A 25023-nucleotide genomic window follows, 5' to 3' on the forward strand; every position below is an offset into this window, starting at 1 on the left:
CATGTGCTTTTTTTCCTACTGCAGAGGGAACAAGAGTGCTGGTGCCAGGAAGATAATTCCTTCTGGCTGCTCTGAGGGAAGAGACCATTTTCTGCTTCATTAAGCTGCTGCTGCTTTAATGTACCAAGGAGAGGAATAATGGGAACAGGGATGTCACTGGCCTGAGGGAAAATATGCATGCTGGAAAGAAAACAGGCAGGAGTAGATCTCTAATAGATCAGGACTATGAGAGTGGTAGGGTAGTCCTGGCAGTTTTAAAACTAACTAGAACAACAACATCATTTGATTTCCCTGTTCTCTAACTAGAACAGCCAAGCATTATTGCTGCATTACAGAGCATTTCAACAGATGCTTTTCCCAGGAGTTCCTTCCAAGCTGGGTGTTAGGGACAAGAGTTTGGGATTTTAGATTAGCAGCAGATCTAGTTTCCATAACAACTAGAAAAGTCTGTTAGATCTAGAATAGCACTTGGGTCTCTCAGCAGCTGAAGTCATCCTGCTGCTCTATTTTTGCTTCAGGTGCAGGAGGAGCTGTTGTTTCCCAGAGCCCCTGAAGCTGTAGTACAACTGAGATGTGTCAGCTGGGAAAGGACCCACAAGGCTCTGACAGCGTGTTGGGAGTGTCAGGTGGGACAGGAAGGATGAGCAGCTTTGTTTTGCTGTTAACCCCAGCTGCGAACCCTGGGGTAGAGGAGAGCACAGAGCACTGCTTTCACCTGAGCTGTTCCCTTTGTCTCCCTGCTTGTCCCCACAGCCCTGTGGCTGGGGACATGACAGCCCTGAGGCCACAGAAGATGCTGAGGCAGGAGGTCAGGCAGTTTGTTTATTGGCAAATAAGTGCTGAAATCCATGAGCCCCACAAACACAGGTGCTCAGTGCCCTGTTACATTAGAATGGTCACGATACCTTTGGGGAAAGTGCAAAAGATCAATAAACAAGCAAAGTTAATTCTGACATACCCAGGGGAAGGGTGTGAGCGGAGCTTGGTGCAGGTGAGTTTCTCTTCCATCCAGCTTGAGTGGTAAACTTGTGACACATCAAGTGGAAGTCCTTTAGGTGAGCTCTAGCTAAGAGTTCATTCCAGAGTGAGCAGGCACACACACCCACCCCCCCACCCTGAGCTAAACCACCCCAGGACAGCCTGGACAGCCTGGCTCGTGGTGTGTGTGTGGCCAAGAACAGCTTCTTGTTGGGGGTCACAGCAGGTAGGACTGTCCCTTTCTGCACTAGGATGCACCAAGTCTGTTCACTGCTGACATGGGAGGGGAAACATTCATTATTAAATCATTGATTCAGGGTGGAAATAAAGTCAGGCTAAAACATGCCTGGACCGACACACTGAAAGAAAAGCCTGGACAATAACACAGGGAGCAAAGCTTGTAAAAAGGCTTGTAAACTTTGCAGTCCAAGAGCAATTTCCCAGAGGAAATGCAAGCAAGATGCATGGTCCCTTGCACAGAAGTTTGGGGTTAGGCCCTACAGTAGCAGGTTGGGTTGGTTTCCACAAAGAAATCTTCCAACTTCAGGGGACATGGGGAGGTGGGAGCCTCCAGGCCCCAGGACAGTGACTGTGGCTCTTGGCCAGCCATGCATTGCTGGTCTCCCAGGGGTGAGCAGGTTGGGTGGATTTAACAGGCTCCTAAATTTTAACTGCAGCCTCCTTGCCTTACGTGCCAGGAGAGGTCAGAGGGGGTGTGGGACACTTCCCTACTGGAATGCTCCATGGTTGGACTTGGGCAATTCTACTGCTGGAGAAGAGAGGAGGGACAGAGGGAGGGGCACTAACCCACACCAGACACGAGGGTAACTGGTGAGCAGCTGCTGAGGTACACAGCTCACTCAGCCCAGGAGAGCCACTGCAAGGAACAAGACTAGGGCAGGGAAGGGAAAAAGGAATCAAGGAATCTTGTGCCATCAGGACTAACCTCAAAGCAGGCTGTACTGGTAGGTGACAAATTCAGTCTTGGGTGCCATCAGTCCTTTCCCAAAACCTCACTGTAACAGTATTCCCACTTCTTTCCCACAATTCCCATATTAGCAATGGAGTGTCGACCCTGAAGAGAGCAATGGTCTCGGATGAGGAAATCCGCATTAGAAGTGCCAGATGAGGGGTGCATTCTGCTTGTACATTCTTCTTCCTTAACCTTTAACTTAACAGTTCCAAGTAAGTGACAGGAACTTTCCCTTTCTGGTTGCCTCTTTCCCCTATCAGCCAGTCTGGATCCATGCCTGGCAGACTGTACACAGTGATCATCTGGGGAGAAAAGACAGCACATTAGACAGGACCTTACTATGCAGACAGAGCCAAGAAGTTCAGCCAGATGGGGACTGAAAGAACAGTAATTCCTGAAGTTCATTTAGCAGGCATCTGTGCCCTTTCCCTGGAGCTATCTGCTACACAAGATCTATGGAACATTGCCCAGTGATGTCCCTGTTGCTTTTTCATTCTCCAAAGGGACTCAAGGTACTTTTACATGTTGCTATGTCATCCCTTCTGAATACAGAAGTTCAGTCTAGAGAACAGGAAACTTTCCAACTTGCTGAATTTTCTTTTTTTCTAAGCATGATTAGAGCAGGCCTCAAGCCAACAGCTTATCTCATGGCTCTGGATAAGGCAGCTGTATTTGGGGGTCACAGTGAAGATACTGAGTATTGGAGTATTTATTTTGGGTACAGTTGGGCTTCAACAGGAGGAGTTATTTGAGTGATGATAAATAGTAAATGGCCACGAGCACAAGCTCACTGCAACTCAGCAGATACGGGTATCCAGGTAAAGACTCTATTAGTTTCATAAAGCAGGTTTTAAGGGCAGGAAAAGGAACCAAAGTCCTTGTTGGGCACAGCACGAGCTGCTGGGCAGTTACAGCCAAATCCAACACTCAGCAAAGCCACCAACCTCATCTGCAAGAAGTGCCAGCTCGGTGCTGTCAGCTGCCTCGTAGTCGTAGAGGACTCTGGCCCTGCGTGTGCCACTGGCAGGAGGCTTGACTTCATTGGGGTTCAGCACACCTTCTGCCACAGTGTTGGGCACCCCAACAATTGTGGGCACCACGGGAATTGTAGGCACAGCAGGGAGAGTGGCAGCAGCAACAGTGGGAGGAGAGGTAGCGGCTGCGGGAGATGCGGAGTCTGCGTTGCCTACGAACGTGCCTGAAAATCTTACAGGGAAGAAAACAGCACAGTTCAGTGAGGCTCCAGCCTCAGGAACCTCAGTGAGCTCTTCCTTTCAGAGCAGCTGCTCAGCAAAGATGATGCTCAAGAGTTGCAGCCTCCATACTCAGCTATAACATACCCACGCTACCCTTCAGGTGCGGAAACACTCTCAGTTCTCAGGTGCTGACACTGTGCAGCAGGTGACACTTGTCTGCCTATTCTGACTCCAGTGCTCTGTTTCCCCACCCTGCAGAGTACCAGACTGATGTGTGGCACTCAGAGGGGACTGGGCAGGTGCTGCTCTCGGCTCTGTTTGACTGGGTCCATTGTGCTTGTCCTTGCCCTGCTCTCACACAGTCTGTGTTACCTGTTCTACCTGCTAATTCTTCTGGAAAGGGATGGGCATTGATGCTGTTGAACTGGATGCCACAGCTGGAGGCTCCCAGGCTTTGCAGGCTCTCTAGAGAGAGACAGTACTGGAGCTCAGGCTCAGTTATCTCAGGGGGTATAAGTTCTGGCCCTGGCAGTGATCACAGAGACCCCACAGTCACTGAGGGGAGGAGGAGAGTCCTCAGAGCTCATCCTGGCTAATATCATACTTACATTTCTCCTTTAGAGCTGCAGGCATGGAAAAAGAATGGAACAGGAGTGTGAGTAAGCATGTAGAGCCAACAGCCCCTCCTTGGTCAGGCCTGTGCTGGTGTGATAGAACCAGACAAAACATCTCAGCCCACCCCATGGGATGTGCAGCCAGCAGCACGGAATATGAAATCTGGGATTTGTTACTGCTGCAGCAGAGCATGCTCAGGCTCATTGCTTGGCAACAGGAATTTGAGTCCTGTGTGATTTAACTAATTTAGAGGAAGAATGTTCAAACTCCCATGGCCATTGTGCTTTGAGAAGAATGTAAAAATCCAATGGCAAAGTCTGCTGATCACCACTCTGTAAACTCAGAAGCTCTGTCAGAGCTGTGAGGGCACTTTAAACATTATGACGTGGGAGGGGGAAAGAGCCCTGAGCTGGGGGCAAGGAAGTCAGTAACTCTCAGAGAAGTAAAAGCAGTCTCTTGTCTTACCTGCCCAGTTGCTTCTGTAGATCCAGCATGAACTGGTAGCACTGAGCATAGTAGTTGGTCTGAGACTCCACAAACTCATGCAGACAGCGAAGATGATTCACCTGGAGGGAAAAGGACCATCAGCTTGACTGAGTTTGGTTGCCAGGCACAGAAACTCTCTTGCTGCAGCTACTGCTCCCCTGAGGTACCCTGAATTTACTACCACTTTTACCTCTATTCCACATGCAGGACTCCATGATCCTGTTGGCAGGATCCAGGGGTCTCTGCAGTCCCTGACACCCCCGGGTGCCCAGGAGGACTCACGTGTGTGCTGCTGATCCCCTCCAGCAGCAGACGGGTCACCTCTGCCTGGCGGTCGAACTCGGTCTGTGTGAGCCTCAGCTCGTGCTCCGCCTGCAAACAGGATGGGGGCTCAGGCAGCACAAGGCAGGAGGAGCCCAGTGCTGCCTCTGCAGCCCCCTGCCTCCACACCCCCCTTTGGCAGCAAGACACGGGTGCTGCAGGATCCACCTGCAGCTGTGACACTGAGCAGCAGCCACAAGAGACCCTGGGTTGGGATCCCAGAAACCTCTGGCTGCATTTCAGCTTGATTCCTTCTTAGTCCTACATTGGATCACTGCAGGTGATGGAATGACAGCTCCAAACTGATGCATCAAGCAGGGAAGCTCCTATTCCCACAAGACTAGAACGTGAAGATGGGGAGGCTTTGTTAATCCTGAGGTATGTGAGAAGTCAGTCCCATGCTGGCTCTGGTCCCTTTAATCCCCTGTTTCTGCACCTGTAGGCATAGGAATGTCACAGCCTCCCTAGGCTTCTCTCTGGAAGTGCAGTGGTTTTGTTTTTATCACCACAGAACAAAGACTGAGACCAGGCATCATTTACCAAACTGCTGCTGCTAATTGAATCTGCAATGGAGATGAAAATCCTAATCCAACTTCTACCCAAGGGTCTCCTTTGGGGCTGGTTACTGATTCTGAGCTAGGAGGAATTAAACACTGGTGAATAGCAGCCAGCTCCACAGCAGGCTTTGGGAATTCAGTGATAGACTCACAAACTGAAGACTCATCTCTCCCCCACACCAAACAGTACATTTACACCGGGGCAGTTTTGCAGTACCAGAATACTCAGGTGGATCCTGGCAAGGAGACCCAGAAGGGCTGGAGCAGCCAAGTGCTCTGGAGCTGGCTCTCCTCTCCTGCTGATGGAGAGGGGTGACAAAGCATCCCTGTGTGTTCTCTCCAGCAGGCAGCATTTAACACCAGTGCTGGTGTCCTCTTGGGATGTGCTGTGGCTGGTCACAGAACAGTGACACCCACTCAGCTCCAGCTCACTGGAAAGAGAATCCTTTCCCCTTCTCCAGGAGCAGGCAGCCATCAGAGCTGCCTTGGTGCAGGGGCTCCTTTCGCTGCTTTGGGAATGCCCTGACCATTCTGGCACAGGACTGACATGTCTGGAATTGAGCCCAGAGGGCTGATCCAGCCAGGCTGACAGTCTCAGAGCAGAGGCCAACCACTGGTGACCCCAGAGGAGACCCAGTATTCCCAGCAGGACAAGCTGGAGGTGCTGCTGGGGCCAGCACAGCTCTCATCTGGTACCAGCATTAGCAGTGTAGAGCCAGGCTACAACAAAGAAATGCTCTGACTGTCTTTTAATCAGATTTGTCTATTTTAAGCTGCAACTCAACTGATCTATTTTCTTGCATCCTCTGTATGAAGGGGATTATTTAAAGGAGAAGGGGGAATGTAACAGGAAATACCAGTGCAATGGCTTCAAAACACCAAGTGATTCCTGCTCCCTTTGATTCTCGAGTGATTCTTGAGCTGAGACTCCAGTATTCAGAGATATTTAAACTTGTGCCAGGCAGACCCAGCTCTATTTGGTGCTGCCTGGAATTTGCCTCTCCCTGCCAACTCTGACCAGTTGCAGGATGTAGTTTCCTATAAAGCCAGAGCTGGATGATGACCTAGGAGGCCCCTTCCAGTCTTGTGCTTCTCCAGAACATGGAGAACTTCAACATTAACTTACACACTTTGGTCTATCCAAACAGAATAGCCCAAAGAGAAAGGATAGAGGAACAGCACTTTGCATGCTCACAGCTGACTGCACCCAGCTTGTTTGGTTTAGGGACTGAAGGATTTAAAGGACAGGAAGAGCTGGGTCAGGAACAGCCAGTGCATTCTGTGGATGCCTTTGCAGTAACAGCCACAGGCTGCTGTCATGCACAGCACACAGGAACTTCTGCCACCCTGCACTTCAGGCTTCACAGCAATGCCTGCTGGGGGTGTCTGAGGTGTGAAAGGAACAGGATCCCAGAAGGTGTCTCTGGAAGCTCCATGCTGTCCTGGAGCTCCACACAGAGCTCACCTTGGTCTCATCCCTCCATCCATCTTCATGGACAAGTCACACTTCCCTTCCAGAGCCTCCACGGATCAGAAGGGTAAGTGCAGCTCACCCAGAGAGAATCAACTCCATGAGGCTTCAAACCTCCCCCCCCCCCACCTGAACTGCTCCCTGCAGCAGCTAGGGATGTGCACTGTCCTTGCTCCAGCTCTGTGTGGAGCCAGCTGGATGGACTGGGCCAGGGGCTACCAGGGGCACATGGAGGATCAGAGCCTTGGCCACAGGAGCAGAGCTGGGTCACACCTCACCATCAGCTCTGCTCCTGTCACACAGTGCAGGGTTCTGAGCCTCCTTTTACCACACACACACACCTGGATGCCAGGGAAGTGTCTTTCACCAGGGACAGCCAACAGGCCCATGGCTCATCTCAAGCTGCTGTCATTGCACTGAACCACACAGAGGGATCAGGGCTGGGGCACACAACAGCAGTGGCCCCTGATCCTCCCTGCCTGCCAGCAGGAAGGGTTCCACAGCACCCCCGTCCTCTGAACACCCCCAGAAGGTTTGAGCACAATTCCAGCTGGGTACTTACTTTTTCCACCTCGTCATTCCAAAGCTGTAGGGGCCACAGAGCAACAGGAAAGAAGATCAGTGTTGGAGACGTTGTGAAGCACTCGGCATTAACACCAACAGGCAAGGACGCTCCAGGGACACACCAGGCCAACTTCAGGGACAAGCCAGCCCTTCACCCAGCAGCAGCTGCCAAATCCTTGCCCCTTCCCCTCGTTCCTGCACCCTCGAGTTCAGTTTCACAATGGGAGAGCAAGTCCCTGCCCCAGAGTCAGCAGCATGCCAGCTCTGCTCCCTGCCAGGGCTGCTACAGCCACTGCATTCCGCAGGCTCCAGAAAAAAAAGGAATTAACAGAAGAGCCCCCTGCACAGCAAGGCTCATTTGCTGAAGCTGCAGAGGCTGGTGTTGAAGGACAGCCCTTCCTTTAGGAGTGTGGAGAGGCAAGGGAGCTTTTTGAGCTCAGGCCACACAGAGGCCACTGTTCCTCACCCATGGTCCTGAGAAATGGGATAATCCACCCAGCCTGCTCTGCCAACAGGCCTGTTTAGCCACAGGAAGGAGGAAGCAGGGGCTGGATGCTGCCTCTGAGCCAGGCAAAACATCACACCACTCCTTCCTACTCTCTTCACCCACAGGGGCACACTTGAGGCAGCAGAACACTGGACACCCCCAGCTGCTTGTGGGATCTGGCTTCAGGACATGAAACAATGAACAGAAGTCACACGCGGCAATGGCAAAGGGAGAGAGGAGGCAGAAAAACACATTGATCTTCCCAGAGGTCCTTGGCTTGGCCTTTCCTCAGCAGCCAACTACTGCCTCAGTCCTGGCAATGTGAAATCCCTCTGGATCTGGGAGCACAGCAGCCTGCCTGCAGCACCCACACCAGAGGGGCCACGGGAATGACCCCTGTGGAGCTCAGCCTCACCACCCAGTGTCACCTCTGCAGGTCAGGGAAGGTCACCAGACACAGCTGACTTTTCACTGGGGGCCTCTGTGCTGGACATGGGTGTCAGAGGGAGAGCAGGCTCTGCTTGGACCAGACTCTCTCAGTTAAGCTTTAGTCACCAATTGTCCTCAGGTGAGCTGTGGGAGCCCCAGCCCCAGCAGCCAATATAAGGGGCACCTATGGGACCTGCCTGCACTGGGGAGGGCTGAAGCAGGAAGGTGTTTTGCCAGGCTCCTGGGATTGCTTCATGGTATGTAGCCTGACTGGCATCTCATAATTTCACTTGAGTGAAATTATTGTACTGGTCTGGGTGCTGAGGTTGGTGTTTTCTTTGACTTTTATGGGGATGTTTTGTTATTGCAAATCAGGAACTGGTTCAAGTAAGGCCTGGCCAACTTCAGCCATGTGTGGGGACACAAGTCTCTTCCCCTTCTAAGAGCTCCTACTCTGGAAGGAGGTGGTGGAAGCATCCTGTAGGAAGCTGAGAAACAGATCTTGAACTGCTTCTCTGGCACGAGGCCTTAGCTGGCACATCCCCATGGTTTTGGAGCAAGGTTTACTCTATAAGCAAAGGGAAGCTTCCCTCTGATCCCAGGCCTTCCTACCCAGACACTGTGGACAGTACTTAAGCCATGGCAGCCCCATTTAATCAGTGATTTTGTAGCCAGATTTGTTTTTCTTCTGTTGCCTTTGCTGTGCCACCTCCAGGTCTGACCCTGTGGAGTTCTGGGACAGTCCAGCTTTGCCCAGATCTATCCCTGGGCTAAGACTCTGTGTGGCTCCTTTTTGGACAGCTCAGAGAGCAGAAAAGGCCACAATCTGCTATTGTCTTCCTGCACCCTCGCTCAAGCCAGAGGAATCCTCTTTAAGGTACTCAATATGTTTTTCTTGGAATCATTCCTAGGAGTGCAGCACATGGCAGGGTCTGAGAGAAAGGGATATTTAGGCTTGCACAGCTCACATACACCTTCTTACACAAAAACAAAAGGTCAGTGTGGGAGAGAGGAGAAATGGCTCCTCAGCCTCCAACTCGTACAAAACAAGGGAGGTGCTTTTTTCCTTGGATTTAATTCCATCTGAGCCCTCCTGTCGTGGAAGGGGAAAAAAAAATAAAAGCACCGTGTTATCCACCTCTCCAAAAACCAACAGTGTAAATTTAGAACCCAAATCAGAGCCCTGCTGAGGGCGTGTGGTCCAGGAGAGAGCTGACCTGTTTGCTCACCTGTAAGACAAAGCTGTTACCTTGGGCAAAACCAACCCCTCCCTCCAGAAAGGAGCTGAGCTCAAGAGTGAGGTGAGCAGCAGCCACTGCTCTGCACTGTCAGTACACACTAGGGAGGAGCACAAGGACTCTGGCCTGAAAGAAAAGCAGAGCAACAGGATGAAGAGCTCCTACCTTGCTGCAGTGCCTGACCCCTTGGGATGAATGCTGGGATTTGAGAGCTTGCAGCAAAGCAGCCCTGCCTGTACAGAGCCAGAGAGCAGCCTGGGCTCAGCCTGTGTTTTGCTAATTAGAGGTGCAAACTGTAATTCAGGTCACCCCTGCCAGTGCAGCTGGACTTCAGGTGGCCCTTCACCCACCAACTGCAGCCTCTGAAAGAGTTTTGGAAGCCACAAGGTCTGACACTGGTCAGGCCAGCACATTTCCCACAGGCACTCCTGGTAGGAGGCCCTGGTGTGCAATCATCAAACCTGATCAGGTCAGTGCTGGCTGCTCTCTCAGAGCAGCAGAGCTCCCAGAGCCCTGCTCTCGCTGCCCAGTGCCACTAGCACCAGAAGAGCCCAATGAGGAAGCGCTGAACTAGGCAAACATGTCCCAAGGTAGATACTTGTTGGCTAAAAAACCTCACAAAATCTGTTTTGTTATGTCCCTGTATGTGGCACCTGCTACCCAGAGCAGCTTTGCAGTAGAGCAGAAGCAGATCAAGGTACTTTTTGGTGAGGGCTGGATGTGTCCAACTGAGTGTCTGGACACTCCATGAGCTGCCAATGCACATTGTACAAATGATTTTCTTCAGGAGTGCTTTAGCCCTGGTCTGTTCAGAGGCAGGGAAAGCCCAGTTTCGCTCCTCTGGGTCTCACAGAGCTGAACTGCAGTCCCTTGGAACAGACCTTCCCAAGGGAGAAGCCAGAGCCACCAGCTGGCCCTGAGCTGCACTAGGAGACAGGAGAACTGAGCAGCTGCTGCAGCATCCCCAGGATCAGCTTCTTCTGCAGCACTCTCATCACTGAGCCTGGGACTGATGGAAATAATTTTCTAGGTATTGTGCAAAGCTATTTCTGATCCCAGCATCGCTCTCCAAAAAGGTCAGGACAGATCCCTCTAGGAACTAACACTGATGCTGCCAGCTCAGACACACCTCTGTCTCCAAATGGGATGGATTTCCCATTAACCAAATCCAGCTTGTTTCCATAGAGTTTTGTGTTTCTGAGAAGGCTGAGCTGTCCTTTTTCATATCTGCAGATCCCATTCCCCAGCACTTCCACTCCCAGATTATTCTATTAGCAGGCATCAGTGTTGTTCTGAATGCTAGTTAGGAAGCAAGATGATCAGTTTTCAACATTTTAACGAGAAATGTGACATTGTGCAATGAGGAGCCATGAACACAGCATGGGAAGTCAATTGCTTGGCCACATCCACTCAGTGCAACAGAGTGAAGACACAGCAGGCTGTTCATCCACCCCAGTCACATCTGGCTGTGGAACAGCTGCCAACACAATGAAACAGGGAAGAATGACCTCTGTTTGCAGAATAGACAAACCTGCACTGTTATTGACACTGGTGGCAGAGATTCCTCCACCTTTGCTTCTCTTGACCAGCTTCAAAGCCTCTGACTCTGACACCAAGGCACAGATCAGGCAGTCACAGGTGTGATACTGCCACTGTACAGCTGGAACCATCCAGAAAGGCCCCTCTTGGAGGTTGTTCCTCTCAATTGCTCCCCTAGCAATGAAAACCCATCACAAGTTCCCCACTAGAAATGTGGAAGGGAGCTGGCAGGGAAGCTGGTTTGGAAAACAAACCCAGCTGCAAAGGGCCAGACCCTGAGCAGACACCCACACAGGGGTGATGTGAACCCCGGAGGCTGAGTCAGAGGAACTCTGGGCAGCCCATGTCACATTAAAATGTTGAAAACAGCAGAGCACTAGGCCTGAGTTTAAGTCAGGTAGAGAGAGAGGCAGGAAGAGGTTGGAGAGGCAGTATCCAGGAGGAGGCAGGATCCAGGAGGAGGTGATCTTACCGCTGATGCGCTGGCCGAGAGCACGTAATTACGAGGTCTGGTTTCCTGAAAGTCAGGCACAGCCTGGGGGGGAATAGAGTGTCATGTACAAGGCACTGGAGGAGTCAACAGGAGTCACTGGGTGATGGGTGGAACAAGAGACTGGTGGCTTTTTTCCTGCCTGTGCTGGGAGCTTTGCTTGGGTTCTGATGAGAGGCAGGAAGGAGGTCTCCTGACATCTCAGTGGTGTGTGGAGGCCAGGCTTGTGCAGGCACACCTGGTACCTGAACAGCAGACACTCCTACTGTTAGGAACTCTGCCTGTACTTACAGCTGTCAGCTCATACAGCACGATCCTAAAGGCATTCCCATTCCCTTGCAGCCAGCAGGTCGCTCTTGTTGCATTAGTTCAGTGCTGTGGGCAGGACCTTCCTTCCCCTTGTCCTCCTGCCTACAGTCACTGTCCAGGGCTCTGCCCCTGAAGTAGGAGTGTTTACCAGCACTGGAGCATCCCTTCCACAGTGCCTAGTACTGCTCTCACTCTCTCCAAGCGCGTTTCCTCCTAGCAGAGCCAGATCTGCTGTTTTCAGGAAGGCACATGGCTTAGCCAAGCCAGGTCTAGCCAAAGGCAGTGTAGGAGTTTCCATCCCAGAGGTCAGGAATCCTCCAAACCACCTTCTCCACAGCTAAACTTCTGCCCTGAGGCACAAGACTCGAGCACACTAGAGACTTTCTCACTGGAAATTCAATGGATCCAGTCCACTCCTACACAGTTACGGGCTCATTAACCACCACCCAACGTGGTGGTGGTTATTCAGTGAAGACCAGGCCTCCTCCTGGGATGGCCTTTGGCTGTAGCACCACCTAAAGAGACAAACAATGAGCTGCCTGACATCAGGAATCCTCCTGGGCAGCCCTTACTGCACAGTGGCTGCTGTGTAGGGCTGGCACAGTCCTGCTGAATCCCAGCTCTGGTGTTAATCCCCTCAGGCCTCTCATTCTCTCCCAGGTTAATCTCCCTGCAGTCACCCAGATCCACTTACACACACTGACCCACTTTGCTGGGCCCCAAGCAGCCAGTTGGAATGAGTGACCAGTGTGTGGAAGAGCACTCAGGCAGTCCCAGTCACCCTTTTTTTTTTTTTTTTTTTTTTTTTCATACCATTTAGGAGTTTTAGGGATGGCTGGAGGAAGGAATAAGGAGGAGCAATTCCTATCTCAAGTTAAACTTGAATATAGGGAGAAAAATATGCACCAGAAAGGTTTGAGGCCAGCATAGCAAGTAGGCTGGACTATTCCCTGTGAGGAGAAAGGATGTTTCACAGAAATAGCTGCTTATGCTTTTTGTTTTTTGAAGATCAAGAGCAACTGAAGAAACCTCTCCTCCCATTCCCTGGTCTCCAGGGAGTCCCAAAACTAGTCACAGCACATGGGATGAAGGAGGCAAGCTTCTCTTGTACTTCTGTGCATGAAGAAGTTGTATTTGCAAGCAGTGGTCAAAAGGGACCCACCTCCCTCCTCCTTCCACTCTGGCAATGGGGAAAAGGGGCAGAACAGCACCACAACCAGACCATCCTGTCTGTCATTGTCTCTGGGCTCCTTCCAGAGAGGGACAGGCCACCCAACCCCACCTCCTCCTGCCTGCAGCTGGAGGAGCCCGAGGGGGGCTTTAGGGGAGCCCCTGCCTCTCTTGAGCACTGCTTGCAGGCAGTGTGGATGGACCTGAGGGATGCTCCAGAGGGGCTGCAGGCAGGGCTCTGACATTCCCATCCTTCTGGAGCAGCTTCCCCAGGCAGCCACAGCCCTGATCACGCTCAGAACATGCTGCAGGGCCAGTCCCAATGGGACAAAGGAGGTATGAATTTTCTTTTTAAAAATGGGAAAGAGACAATGAGAGGTGTTAAAGGAAAAAAAAAAATCACAGCACTGTTAGCACAGTCAATACTCACATCTCCCTCACACTGAGCAAATTACAAAGAAACAAAACAAAAAGGTTAGTAAACAAAACAGCATCAACAGGAAGGAAAAAGCACAGAGTCTGTAGGAAATGCACAAGCCCAGGTGCTCCACAGCAGCTCAGGGGTCTGGGCAGCAGCACTCGAGGGGCATCAGGAGACAGAAGCTGTGGGAACACAAATTTGCACTACAGAGGGGAAGAGCAGCAAGAGAGAGGTGAGCTGGGAGAGCTGGGATACTTCAGCTTGGCTGGGGAGGTGTGACACAGGACTCCAGGCATGTTACAGGGAATGCTGTGATCTAGATGAGGTGTTTAGAGCTGAGGAAGCAGCTCTCCCTGGTGCTGGGAGCTTCCACCTCATCATCCAGCAGTCACAGAAGCACCCAGAGCCCAGGGATCCACCTTTTTGCTGAGATGGGTCCCCACAGCAGCAGCTGAATTTGTTCTGCTGCTGTGGTCAGTGTTTCAGCCACTCTCCTACTTTGAGGCTTGGCTTGGGGAGGACACCCTGGAAAGCCTGGATTGGCTCTCACCTGCCTGGGGCACCTGAGAAGTTCCAGTGGGAAACAAAGTTTTTCTTTTCCAGCTACAGAGGAGTCCCTAAACTAGGGGGGTGTGTGCAGGTGAGAGGCTTTGGGATCACCTCCTGTAGGAGGCAAGATAAAGAGGGTGGAAAGGGAGGAAGCACAGGAGGTATCTGAATTCCTGCTCTGATCTGAGCAGAAAGATAAAGCAATGGCAATTCCCCCTGAGACTGGGGGCACTGTCCCCTTCAGAAGGGGAATGGGGGATTCCTGAAGTTACTTTCAGAGGATCTGGGAGACCTGACTGATTGGAGGAGGCTTTTTTAAAAGGGCAGTGCCTACTTCTGTTCACAGCTGTCCTGTGTAGGTCTGAGCACTCTGTCAGACCTGCTGAGGGAGGCTGCTGAGCTTAGCACAGCTTCCCCACATGCTGTGGATGTAACTGGAGCTGGAGGAAAGGGAAAACACCTGGGAACTGGCTACCCAGGGAGAGACAAGGCCAGAGGCCCAGCTGGTAGATGGTTAGACACAGGCTCACAGCAGGGCTGTGGATCCCAGTGCATCCCAGAGAGTGACTGAGAAGGACCAGCTGATTATGACTTGCATACATTTGCCAGTTGAGCTCCCGGCCCCAAAAGCAGAACTTGGCAGGTCCTTGTGCCAACAGCCAGAGCTCTACAGGATGACAACCAGCTCCACCCAGGCCCTCCAGGGAACCCATCAGTGCCCAGTGTGATGAATTCCCCAAAGCTAGAGGGCAAGACAAGCCTGTAACTAGAGCACCATGAACTGAGTGATCAGAGAGGCTCAGGGACAGACCCTGTAACCAGTCTGACTCTGGCTACCCCTTACAAGCTCCCACAACACTCCTGCCTGGGAGCTGGCAGAATCCTAACTAGTCTGACAAGGGTGGGACTGCTGCAGAGCTCCAGCCTTTCCCTTGTGCACCTCCCAGCTCAGCTCTCTCTTCGCTTGGTTTAAGATCCCCTGTGAAAATCAGCAAGACCTCAGAAGATGTAGCCTTTTAGTTACTACCACAACTCATCCAGCAACCCTGATCAGTCAGGAGGCAGGAGCCTGGGTCAAGTGCAAGTTTCCAGACTCCAGAAGCTCAGAACTGTTTGGTTCAACAACTCCCCCAAGGGAGGAGATCTCAGAAACAGGCACATGGCTTCTGCTCCCAGTTCCCTTCCATCCCAGATGAGGAACTCCCTCAGTGTGCCTGCCAGAGACAGGACACAGCAGGGTAACCTAATTTTTGACCCTGTGAGCCCAGCCCTGGGGCAAGAAGGACAGGGAGGGAAATGAGGGGAGGAGTTACCGCTGCTTTTGCCTCGGCAGCTTTGGCCTTCTTCAACCTGGCCTTGCAGGCGTCCAGGTCCAGGCGCCGGTTCTGCAGGATCCTCCTCTCTTTCTGGAAGGGATAGCACATGGGTCAGAGCACATTGCTTAGAAGCAGGGTTGAGGAGAGGATGTGCTATCACCTAGGAATCTTCATTAAAACATACCAGGGAGAAAGAACCAGTTGCTATGCTCGTCTCCTTAGCAGGAGTTTTGGGGCTGGTTGCCAGGGATACAGGATAACCTCCTGGAAACAGGGCAGCCTGTGATGGGTGGTACCCATAAGCTGCAGGAGCGGGGAAACGAGTTACTTTCCTCATGCACATCAGCTGGCAACTCTTCCCCATCAGAGGGGGAACCTGACCAAATCTAGACTTGGTACTCCCTCATCCTCACATTCTTTAAGAGGAGAGATATGGACTCACCCTTTATCATAGGGAAAGAAAAGGGGTTCTCTTAGCACTGTTTCCCTCTCTCCCTGCCCTCCTTTGTCTCCAGGGATGTGACAAGCTTCCCCATCCCTGCTACCACACTTACAGAGATGGTTCTCCAGTCCCCTTCCAGGAAGTTGCGCAGTGGGGTCAGGAAGTTGATGGAGGCAGAGCGGATGAATTCTCGTTCTGCTGCGCCCAAGCGCCTCTGAGTCTCTCCAACTTTTATCAAAGTCTTTCCTGCAACAACAGGAACCTTCAGCTCCAGAGAAACCAATTAACGTGTTGTTGGCTTCAGCCAAAGCTGTCGTGCTGGGGGACACAGGCACCGCTGTACCTCGCCTGGGCAAGGTAACCTGCCTGTCCCACACCAGCTCCAGCCCTACCCACTCTGCTGTTGGCCTGAGGCATCTTTTCACTGCTCCCAGGGCAGCTCTGATCTTATCTATCTGCTGAGGCACTTAGGGCACTGATGTATTTTACTGCTCTACCTGCTTGCACAGACTGATCCTTCTTTGCCTCATAAAACAGAGGCACAGGAACAGGGCAACAAATTAAAAAGCACCAGAGCAGAAAACATGAGTTGATTAGGCAGTGTTGGCTATAGATGCAGTTACAGCTGCTCTGGCTGTAACAGGACTCACTATTGAACAACTATTGATTTGGAGAGCAGGAACAAAGCTCATGGCAGGGGCAAGGGCAGCTGGAAGTGAAGGCTGTGTCTCTGTGCAAGTGTGCTGCTTAAGGAAGCCCAAAATTCCCCCAGGAAGGGACAACTGTGAGGATTTAAGAGCAGAAAGGTGCTCTGTGTAGTGAGGAAGGAGCCTGCTGCCCACATCTCAATGCAAAACAGGGATATTCTCTTGGGAAGGGATGGATTCCCTGGACTTCTTCATTAGCCAGGCTGACTTACCATAAGGTGTCCCTGGCCCAAAGTCATTGGCTGCCTCTGTCATGTACTGGGCCAGCAGCTCCCCATTGGTGACCCGGGAAGGGACCTTCCGGTCAAGCTTCTCATACAGGAACTCTTCCACTCTGGCACCTGCAATGGGGACACCAGGGGGCTTGAAAGAGCATCTCTGAACTGGGATTCATGATAGCCCACCCCATGCAGTCCTCAATGATGCACCGGACAGCAGGCACCACTGCCAGGAGTAGCCGTCCCTGCCCCAGGGCACTGCCAGGCTGTAAGGTGCTCTCAGCTGCACAAGGAAGGAGGACAGGCCCTGCAAAGACAAGCTTCTCCCAAGCCCCACAAACTCTACAGGGCTCTCTGCCAGAGGCCATGACTTCGAGCACTGAGCTGCAAGTGCCATTTGTCCTTCAAGCCTTAGGAGAAGCTGGACTTACTGGGGTTTGGCTGTAGCAGAACTTCAGTCTGACGCAAGATCTTCTCTGTCCAGTTCTTTGTGCAGTCTGCCCTGGCCAGAAGGTTTTCAAAGTGGGCATCAAGTTCAGTCTTCTCAGCCTGGCCCAGCTTTTCTTCAGTAAACTGCAGGAAGAAAGCAGTCATTAGGTCTTGTCCTTCCACAGCAAATTTAGAGTGTGTTAGAGAGCTAATAAGGGACAGTGAAGCTGGTTTTGTCTTGTGCATTTACCTTAGAATAGAGCTAAAAACCCTTCAAAGTGTCATTCTTTTTTTCCTAGGCATCTTTCAGGGGAAGAGGGCAAATTTTTTGTCCAAGAGTAGAACAAGCATTGGGCTAAAAATAAACTCCAGGTTCAAGAGGTGTTCCAGAATAAGTAACTGTTAATAAGGTCTAGTACAAAAATATTCCAGTTGTGAGGGATCTATTTAAATATGCACATGGCTTCCACTGCTTCATGCAGGAGAGCAACAGACATCCTGCACATGAGGGAAGGTGCTAAATCTCCGTACCTCCTACTGACCAACTGTGTCCTGCAAACCCAAGGGGTCAGGAATGCCACTACCACCTGATGTCAGGAGACTCAAACTCAGGATTTAGATAAAACCACTTCCAGCAAGTGACTCTTCTTCTGGGACACCCTCTGAAGCAGGCAATTGAAATATACACTGTCCAACTCTTCTCAGCACTCAGATTCATACTGGCAATGGACAATCTCTCCCTCTGCAATTCCTTTTAAGTTTAAAATTAGCAGCAGGGAGAAGTCTCCAGTGTTTTCATGCTGGGCAGTGACATCTGACCAGGTTTGTCAGTCTGGAGATGCAGCCTCAGATGGCCTGGACACCCTCTGTTGCTTCCTTGAGGGATTTCTGAGAGAAGAGCCCATTCCCTCTCATCCTGTCCCCATTTCCCACTTGCTCCTTTCAGTGAAGTTGGCCAACTTCAGAGTATTTTTAAGCACAATTCCCTGCTCTTGATAGAACCAGCATCTTGTTGGATTGTGCAAAAAGATCCTTTGGACAGTTGTGCCACCTGGGATCCTACAAAGGCTCTAGTTGTCCCCCAACCCTTGTTAAAGGTCTCTGATGCCACTGCTGAGTCATCAGGACATGGTACTGTGCAATACCGGCACAGTCAGATGCCAAAGATTAAAGCCTGGCTAAATCTCTTAGATGAAATGCAGCTCCTGTCTGATCTACCACTGGTGCCTTCTCCTCTCTGCTTCCCTACACCAGGGCTCAGCTCTAGATGGGCCGAGATGTCCCTTCCACAGAGTCTTGATCTGGTGTCTGCTGCCCTTCCTGAAAGGCTTCCTGGCCAGCTCCTTCCTTTCCCACCCAGCCCAATGCTGGGAACAAAGCGAGATAAGGAGAGCCCAGAGCAGGGGTAAACAGCCCTCGGAGTCCTGTTACCAGATGTCTGAGATATACAAACCCTCCAGGTATGTTTACACAGTGACCTGTTTGGGACGATCTGGGCTCCAGCCGGTGAAGGGCTGTGCTGGATGTGGGTGGGGACAGATCCTCAGCTGCAGGGACAGGGATCGTGTCCCTGGTCTCTCCTCTGCACCAGCTGCCCTGGTTAATGGCACATAATTTTATCTAGGTCTTGCCATGGTCCCCTGGACACTGCTGGACATGGGCGAAAGCAGATTCAGGGTGAGAGGGTGTTTGTATTGTTTGGTCTGTGATTTCCTTGGGGGTCAACATGGCTTTTAGCAGCTGAGGCCGCTTTCCTCTGTCACTGCTGGGAGCCCAGGGCTGTTTTCAGACTCTGCCAGGCTGGGCTGAGTCACTGCCATGCAGCAAACTGGGACTTCCCAGGTATTTGGCATCGATTCTTGAGTCATCTGTTTAAGATCTTTCCTAAACAAGCCAAGACTCTTTGATGCAAAGATAAGTCTCTCTCGCCCCCCTTTCCCAGACAGCATTTTGAGACCTCATCTCACTTTCAAGTCCAGCTCTTTTTCCTGCAGTTTAGGCTTATCCTGCACCAGCATTTGCCCTGGAGCTGTCAAACCTAAACCCAGTTTCTTATCAACTGAATTGAGTCAGCCTCTTACAGCATTGCTGCAGTTCCAGATCACTGCTGAAGTCTTCCACCATCCCCACAGTGCTGCTCCACTGTCCTGAACCACTTCAGCTCTGGGGCTCTTTGCTTTATTAGCAAGTGATATCTTTGGCATCACTGTCCTCTGTGGCTGTTTTGTGTAACTCAGTGCAGGGGTCACAGCTCAGCACTTGCCAGAACTCAGAAACTCAATTCTCATCTCAAGTCAGGCACTAAAGCTGTTTGTCTTGCAGCAAGACTGAGGGCAGCACCAGGATCAGGCAAGGCTGGGTGCTCTGCCAGAAGGGAAGGATGGGCAGGAATCTCAGTCACAGCCCCTGGTTCCAAAGGGTCAGGCCAGAAAACAATCTCTCATTCAGGTTTTCTTTCAGGGTTGGAAAGGAGGGCATGAAGGTTGGGAAGTGGGTGCAAGGCATGGGAGGCTGTGACTCCACTGACATTTAATTCCCTCAGTGTCTCCCCAACCCCTGCCCAGAAGCTGGATGTGCTGAACTCAGCCCAGGCACAGCCTCGGGTGGTTGGTGCCTCACTGGCTGCCCTGGGTGCTATCCCTGCCCAGAGCTACCTCCTCCTGAGCACAGAGAGTCACTGATCCAGCTCAATTTGACCTCTAATGTGACTTTTTAGACCTATCAGAGAACCCACCCAACTTCACAGCAGCAGTGGGGATGTGCCATGAAGTGCAGGGAGAGCAGGAGCACCTGCTGCAGGAGCAGCCTGCCATGAGATCAGATGAAGCTTCTCCTGGAAGCACAGCCAGCACAGGGGATTACAGGTAAGTTACACTGACCTACGAGCTGGCTTGTGTTTTTGCCTGGTGCAAGTGGAAATCTGAGATTTGAGGTGGCAACAGAACTCAGCTGCTGTTCCCTTCTTACCTGGTGCCCAGTGAAAAAAAGGGTAGAAGAACAGCAGTTTATGAAATTTGGCTACTCAGGCATTTCAGGCACTTTACAGAAATCCTGTAAAGGATTTCTATTCCTGAGAATCTATTTCCATAACACAGAAATTCGATTGAAAAAAAATTCACTATGACACCAAGAGAGAGAGGAGAAATAAACTCATCAGACCTCAAGCCTCCTAACTGTAAAGACAGATTTAGAGTATTTTATATCTTGCTGCTCCCAGACTAGAAGCATTGCTCTCTTTTACAACAGACTGCCACAAATGGGAGTGATACTTGGTTTTGTCAAGTTAATTTACAGGCTTGGTGCAGATCCCAGGGGAGAGAGGCAGGGCTGGCAGAGCACAGGCAATTGCAGTGCTGAGAAGAACCTCCTGCTCCTCCATCCTGCCGTGGCAGAACTACTCCCATTTGTTTTCTAGAACCTGAGGAGTGGGTGAATAGCCCTGAACCAATTCCCAGATCTGCATCCTGGGATCATGAGCCAGTGCTGAGAGGCTGCTCCCCTGCAGGGAACATCCCTGCAGCTGACCCAGAGTGGATGCTTAATAATGCAGGGCAGCCTTTTGTCAGTGCCACTCTCACTCTCCAGGAAGAGCAGAGCTGTGCTGCATTCCAGGACATCAATAATTCAGCCAAAGGTTGGGTTTCCTCTGGGAGGCTTGGCTGGCCAGCAGGAACAAGAGATGCTTTACCAGGTGGGCAAACAGGGTGACCCAGCAGGAGAGCAGCACTTGGGCCACAGACCCAAAAGGAGCATGGACATCCTGGACTGCAGTTAGGGCAGCTGCCCTAAGCATTCACAGCTTGGGGTAAAGCCCCTTCCCCCAGGAGAGTTGGCAGACACATGTCTGGGATGTCAGGAGGGTCAGCAAGCAGTGCTGAGCTGGGGGGACTCCTCTGCACTACAGGTACAGATCAGACAGGCTGGGCCTGTGACTAAAGGACATCAGAGTTAGGGTTTAAAATCGCCCATGCTGAAAGGATCAGCACCTTCCTCTCCTTAAAAGTCAGGGGAAAAAAAATCCCAGTATAATAAAAGCCCAGCCCTGTATGCTGTGATCTCTGACAGGGTTCCTTGCAGAGGATCTCCTGGCAGAGTTCAGGCCCTTGTACCACTTGCAGGGTCTCTGTTTCATCCAACTGGATCTTACTTCTGACTTTCCACTTTCATTTACAAAGCTCAAAACAGGGCCAGGAGATTTAAACCAGGAATAGTCTCCTGTACCTGCCAGTAGATAGTAAACCGTTGGGTTTTTCAAAGCCTCCAAATAGCTCAACATGCCCAAAACACAGTAACATTTGCTGTTTTGGTGATCAAAAGCACAACACAGTCAGTTGAGCAAATCTGGCTCCCTCTTTGCACAGGGTTACAGTAGGAAAGAAGCCACAGCCACTCAGCATCTTAAAATTACCTAATTTTCAGCAACTCTGGAGCAGATAGAGAGTCTGCTCCAAGTATTTGGTCACCAGGAGTCAGGAAAGCCAGGCTGGGAGCCAAGTGAAACTGTGCTAGAGGACAGAAGGAAGCCATTCGCAGGGACAGCCTGGTTAACTCTTAAGCACAGCATTTAGGAGAGAAAAACACTGTGGTGGTGGGTTGACCTTGGCTGGACATGAGATGCCACCAAGTCACTCTATCATTTCCCTCCTCAGCAGAACGGGGGGTTGAAAATGAGGTGGAAAAACCTCATAGTTCAAGATAAAGGCAGTTAAATGAAGAAAAAGTTGTGTGTGGAAGCAAAGAAAAACAAAAAATTTATCATCTTCTTCCATCTGTAGGTGATATGTGACCACTCCTGGGAAGCTGGGCCTCAGTACATGTCATGTAGCTACTCCAAAAGACAAATGTGCTCTATAACAATGCCCCACCTTCTCCTCTCTCTCAGGTTTTATTGCTGAGCAATGTTCTATGGTATGGAATATCCCTTTGGGCAGCTTACATCAGCTATCCTGCCTGTGTCCCTACCAAGACTCTTTCCTTGGATCCCCTTCTGCTCTCTCAACTTTTAAAGTGTGAACACTAATAAGGTCAGCAAGCAGAGGGTTTATTTTATCTACTAATGATAAAAGTCTATTTTATCACTAGAGATCAGGGAGCTGGGTTAGTGAGTCTGTCTGCAGGGGCATCAAGATAGAGTAAGTCAGCCTCTAGCTGTTTTAGTAATGACATTAGGGGGAGATAAGCACCGAAAAGCTGTATTCACACTTGGGCATTTTCACCCAGAGCCTGTTTCCATCAGAACTGACAAAAGACAGACACAGTAATCCAGACCTCCCTGGAAGAGCCTGGCTTGCAACCTGTCTAGAACAAAGACATCCAATGTGTGGCCACAGAGCTTCCCCTGGCCAAGGTTTGGGATCAGACACACTCACTGAGAACTGGAAGGTGCATCTGATCAAGGAGGGAGGCTCTTCTTCAAGTGAAGATGAGAGGGCCTTTTAGGAGTCTGTCTGCAGGTGCTGCACCCCTCAGAGAGTGCTGATCTGATGCTGCAACTGGTACTGCAAGTGTCAGTGCAGGGCACCCTCAGGTGAATGCTGGATCCTACGCAAGCTCTGTGCCCTTGCAGTGCCCAAGCCCCAAAGCTTGTCCCCTACTCCCAGGATAGCAGAGCTGTCCACTGCTTTCCTACCTCAACTTTATTATCTGCTCTGCTTTTCTGGAGGAGTCCTATGACTGAGCAAGGAAGAGCCATGTAAAGGAAGCAGTGGGTTTGAGCTGTTTTGATTGGGGTTTTTTTTTAATGAGGAACCCAGTCCAAAATCATTCTTCCAGCACCTGTGTTGGGTTGTATTTGACAGATTTCAAACCAGCTCCTGCCCTGAGCCAGCCCAGAGGTGTTGTGCTGACCATGTCCTGTCTCCTTTCTCCCTGGCTGAGCCCTAATTCCAGTTCAAGTGAAGCTCCTCTGTGCTGGTCAGACAGCTCTGCCAGACAGCAGGAGCTAATGCTGTCTGAACAGCACATAATGGCCAGTCCATTTATCTCCCAGTCGCTGCAGTTCCAGAAAACATCATTTTGTTGTATGCCTGGAGCTGGAGGAAACATCTCCAAATGCTACAGAAAACAGTTTTTCTTGACAGCTTATTCCCATCCTAGATCTGCAGTGCTAAAAAGTGCTACAAACCCATCCCTTACTGCCCACAGCAGACCTCAGCTGTCACTGCTGGCTCTTGGGGGAGATGGGGCAGGGCTCACCAGGCACCCAAAAAAGGCTGAATTCCCCCAGCAGTGACCTATCATGAGCTGGTTTTCAGCCTCAGAGATCCCTTTCCTTCCAGTTCCCCCTCCTTACACACCTGCTCGCTGTCCACAAGTGCCAGTGCTCATGTGGTTTCAATAAATTACTACTGTAATTAGGCATATGAATATTCATGTACGAGACAGTGGAGTAGGTGTAGCAGGCAGAAGCCACGATTTATAAACGCCTCCTTACTCTGGAATCACTGTGTGCAGACACTGTTCCCAGGCCTGTCTCCTTCCTACGCCCCGGAGCTAAAAAACACTTATCAGAGACTTACAATAAAGGCTTCTAAACATAAGATTTCTTTCCAGCATTTCTTCTGCATCCAAGGTCATTTACATGAGAACAGCATCTTTAGGCTTTCCCATCTGCTCCTTATTTTGAACCTGTAGTTAACATCTCCCTTTTTTCATAACATATGACTCACTGGCACGGTTACAGGAGGTGATATCTGCTTACAGGAGACCAGTCCCCAAAAGAGCCAGAATTACTCCACTGCACAGAAGATCTGGAATGAGGCAGCTCTGCTCTGTTTGTTTACCAAACCCCACACAATAGGCAGAGCAAGAAGCCCAGTCCCAGAGTCACCAGCTGGACCTCACTTTCCAGGCAGGATCCCAACCAGTTCTGACCTGCTTCTCCTGGCCAAACAAGAGCAGTTTTTTCAGTCATTATGCCCAAGAAACGAATACACTCAGCAGCTCCATCTCACCACCTGCTGCATGTCTGCTGCTTATGTGTACCCAAATTTTTTCACAGCTCCAGGGGGGGTTATCTCATCCCTAGAAGCTCCTGATCTTGAATTTGTGAATATCAGAATATTTTGAGTTGGAAGGACCCAAGAAGTACAACTCCTGGCCCTGCACAGAAACAGCCCCGAGAATCCCTCCTGTGCCTGAAAGTGTTGTCCAAACGCTTCTTGAGCTCTACAGGCCCGACCTGCTCACCCTCAGCAGCTCCTTCCCATCCCTTGAACGTCCCAGTGTTTTCCCAGGGCCTAGGATCTCCAGCTCCTCCCCAGGGGCTGAGGTGCAGACCAGGGGCAGGGCAGCTCCAGCACCTATCCCCAGCGACACGGACCATCCCACAGCCTCCCCGAATGACTGGGCTTGGAAGGGATCTCTGGAGAACATCTCGTCCGAGCCCCCTGCCAAGGCAAGGTCACCTGGAGCAGGTGACACAGGAACGCGCCCAGGTGGGTTTGGAGTGTCTCCAGAGTGGGAGAGTCCACGCCCTCCCTGGGCACCTGTTCCAGAGCTCCGCAGCCCTTCCCGGTGGGTCTGGGCGCGGACAAAGCAGCCGCCTGCCAGATCACACAGCTTTGTTTCCTTGAGGTCAACAATGGCCAGGCACGAACGCCCCCGCACAGCCCTCGCCATTCCGAGCACCGTCCCCGGGGCTCTTCCCTTGGGACCTTCCCCGGCACCCCCGAGCTGCGGCCGGGGGCGATGCTCCCGAGGTGATGCATCCGCGGGTGATGCTCCGGGGGCTGCGGCTCACACAGACGGACCTGCCCGGCTCCGATCACCCCCTCCGGCCTCCCCGGGGCCTGGGCCAGCGGATCCCCCGCGCCTCCCGCCCCGCGGCCTCCGGGCAGTGCCGCTGCCGTGGCGACCCGCCCCGCCTCACCTGCATGGCGCGGGAGAAGAAGACCCCCGCGTCCGATGCCAGTTTCTTCACGTTGAACTCCATGGCGGGCCGAAAGCCGCCGCACCGCGCCCCCGCTGTCACCGCGCCGCTGCTCCGCCGCCTTTTATAGCGCCGGGTGACGCCCGCTCCGCGCCTCTTAAAAGGGCTGCGACTTCTTACCGGGTCGGTGCGCCCCGGCAGCGCCTCGGCGGGCGGGGCGCGGGCGGCGAGCGCGGCCCCTTTAAGGG

General features: G+C 51.6%; 1 protein-coding gene across 1 annotated transcript; it reads right to left on the reverse strand.

The window, feature by feature from the left end:
* Window positions 1-809: 809 nt before the first annotated feature.
* Window positions 810-24883, reverse strand: SH3GLB2 (SH3 domain containing GRB2 like, endophilin B2). The gene is made up of 11 exons (XM_083875592.1): window positions 24776-24883; window positions 16908-17049; window positions 16471-16599; window positions 15664-15797; window positions 15107-15199; window positions 11327-11389; window positions 7160-7183; window positions 4531-4620; window positions 4228-4328; window positions 2896-3157; window positions 810-2253 (listed from the first exon to the last, which is right to left on the reverse strand). The coding sequence occupies exons 1-11, from the start codon at window positions 24836-24838 to the stop codon at window positions 2146-2148; spliced, it is 1209 nt and encodes a 402-aa protein (XP_083731718.1). The 5' UTR covers window positions 24839-24883; the 3' UTR covers window positions 810-2145.
* Window positions 24884-25023: the final 140 nt, after the last annotated feature.

Source organism: Zosterops lateralis (assembly GCF_965231275.1).
Source record: "Zosterops lateralis genome assembly, chromosome: 20".
Lineage (NCBI taxonomy): Eukaryota > Metazoa > Chordata > Aves > Passeriformes > Zosteropidae > Zosterops > Zosterops lateralis.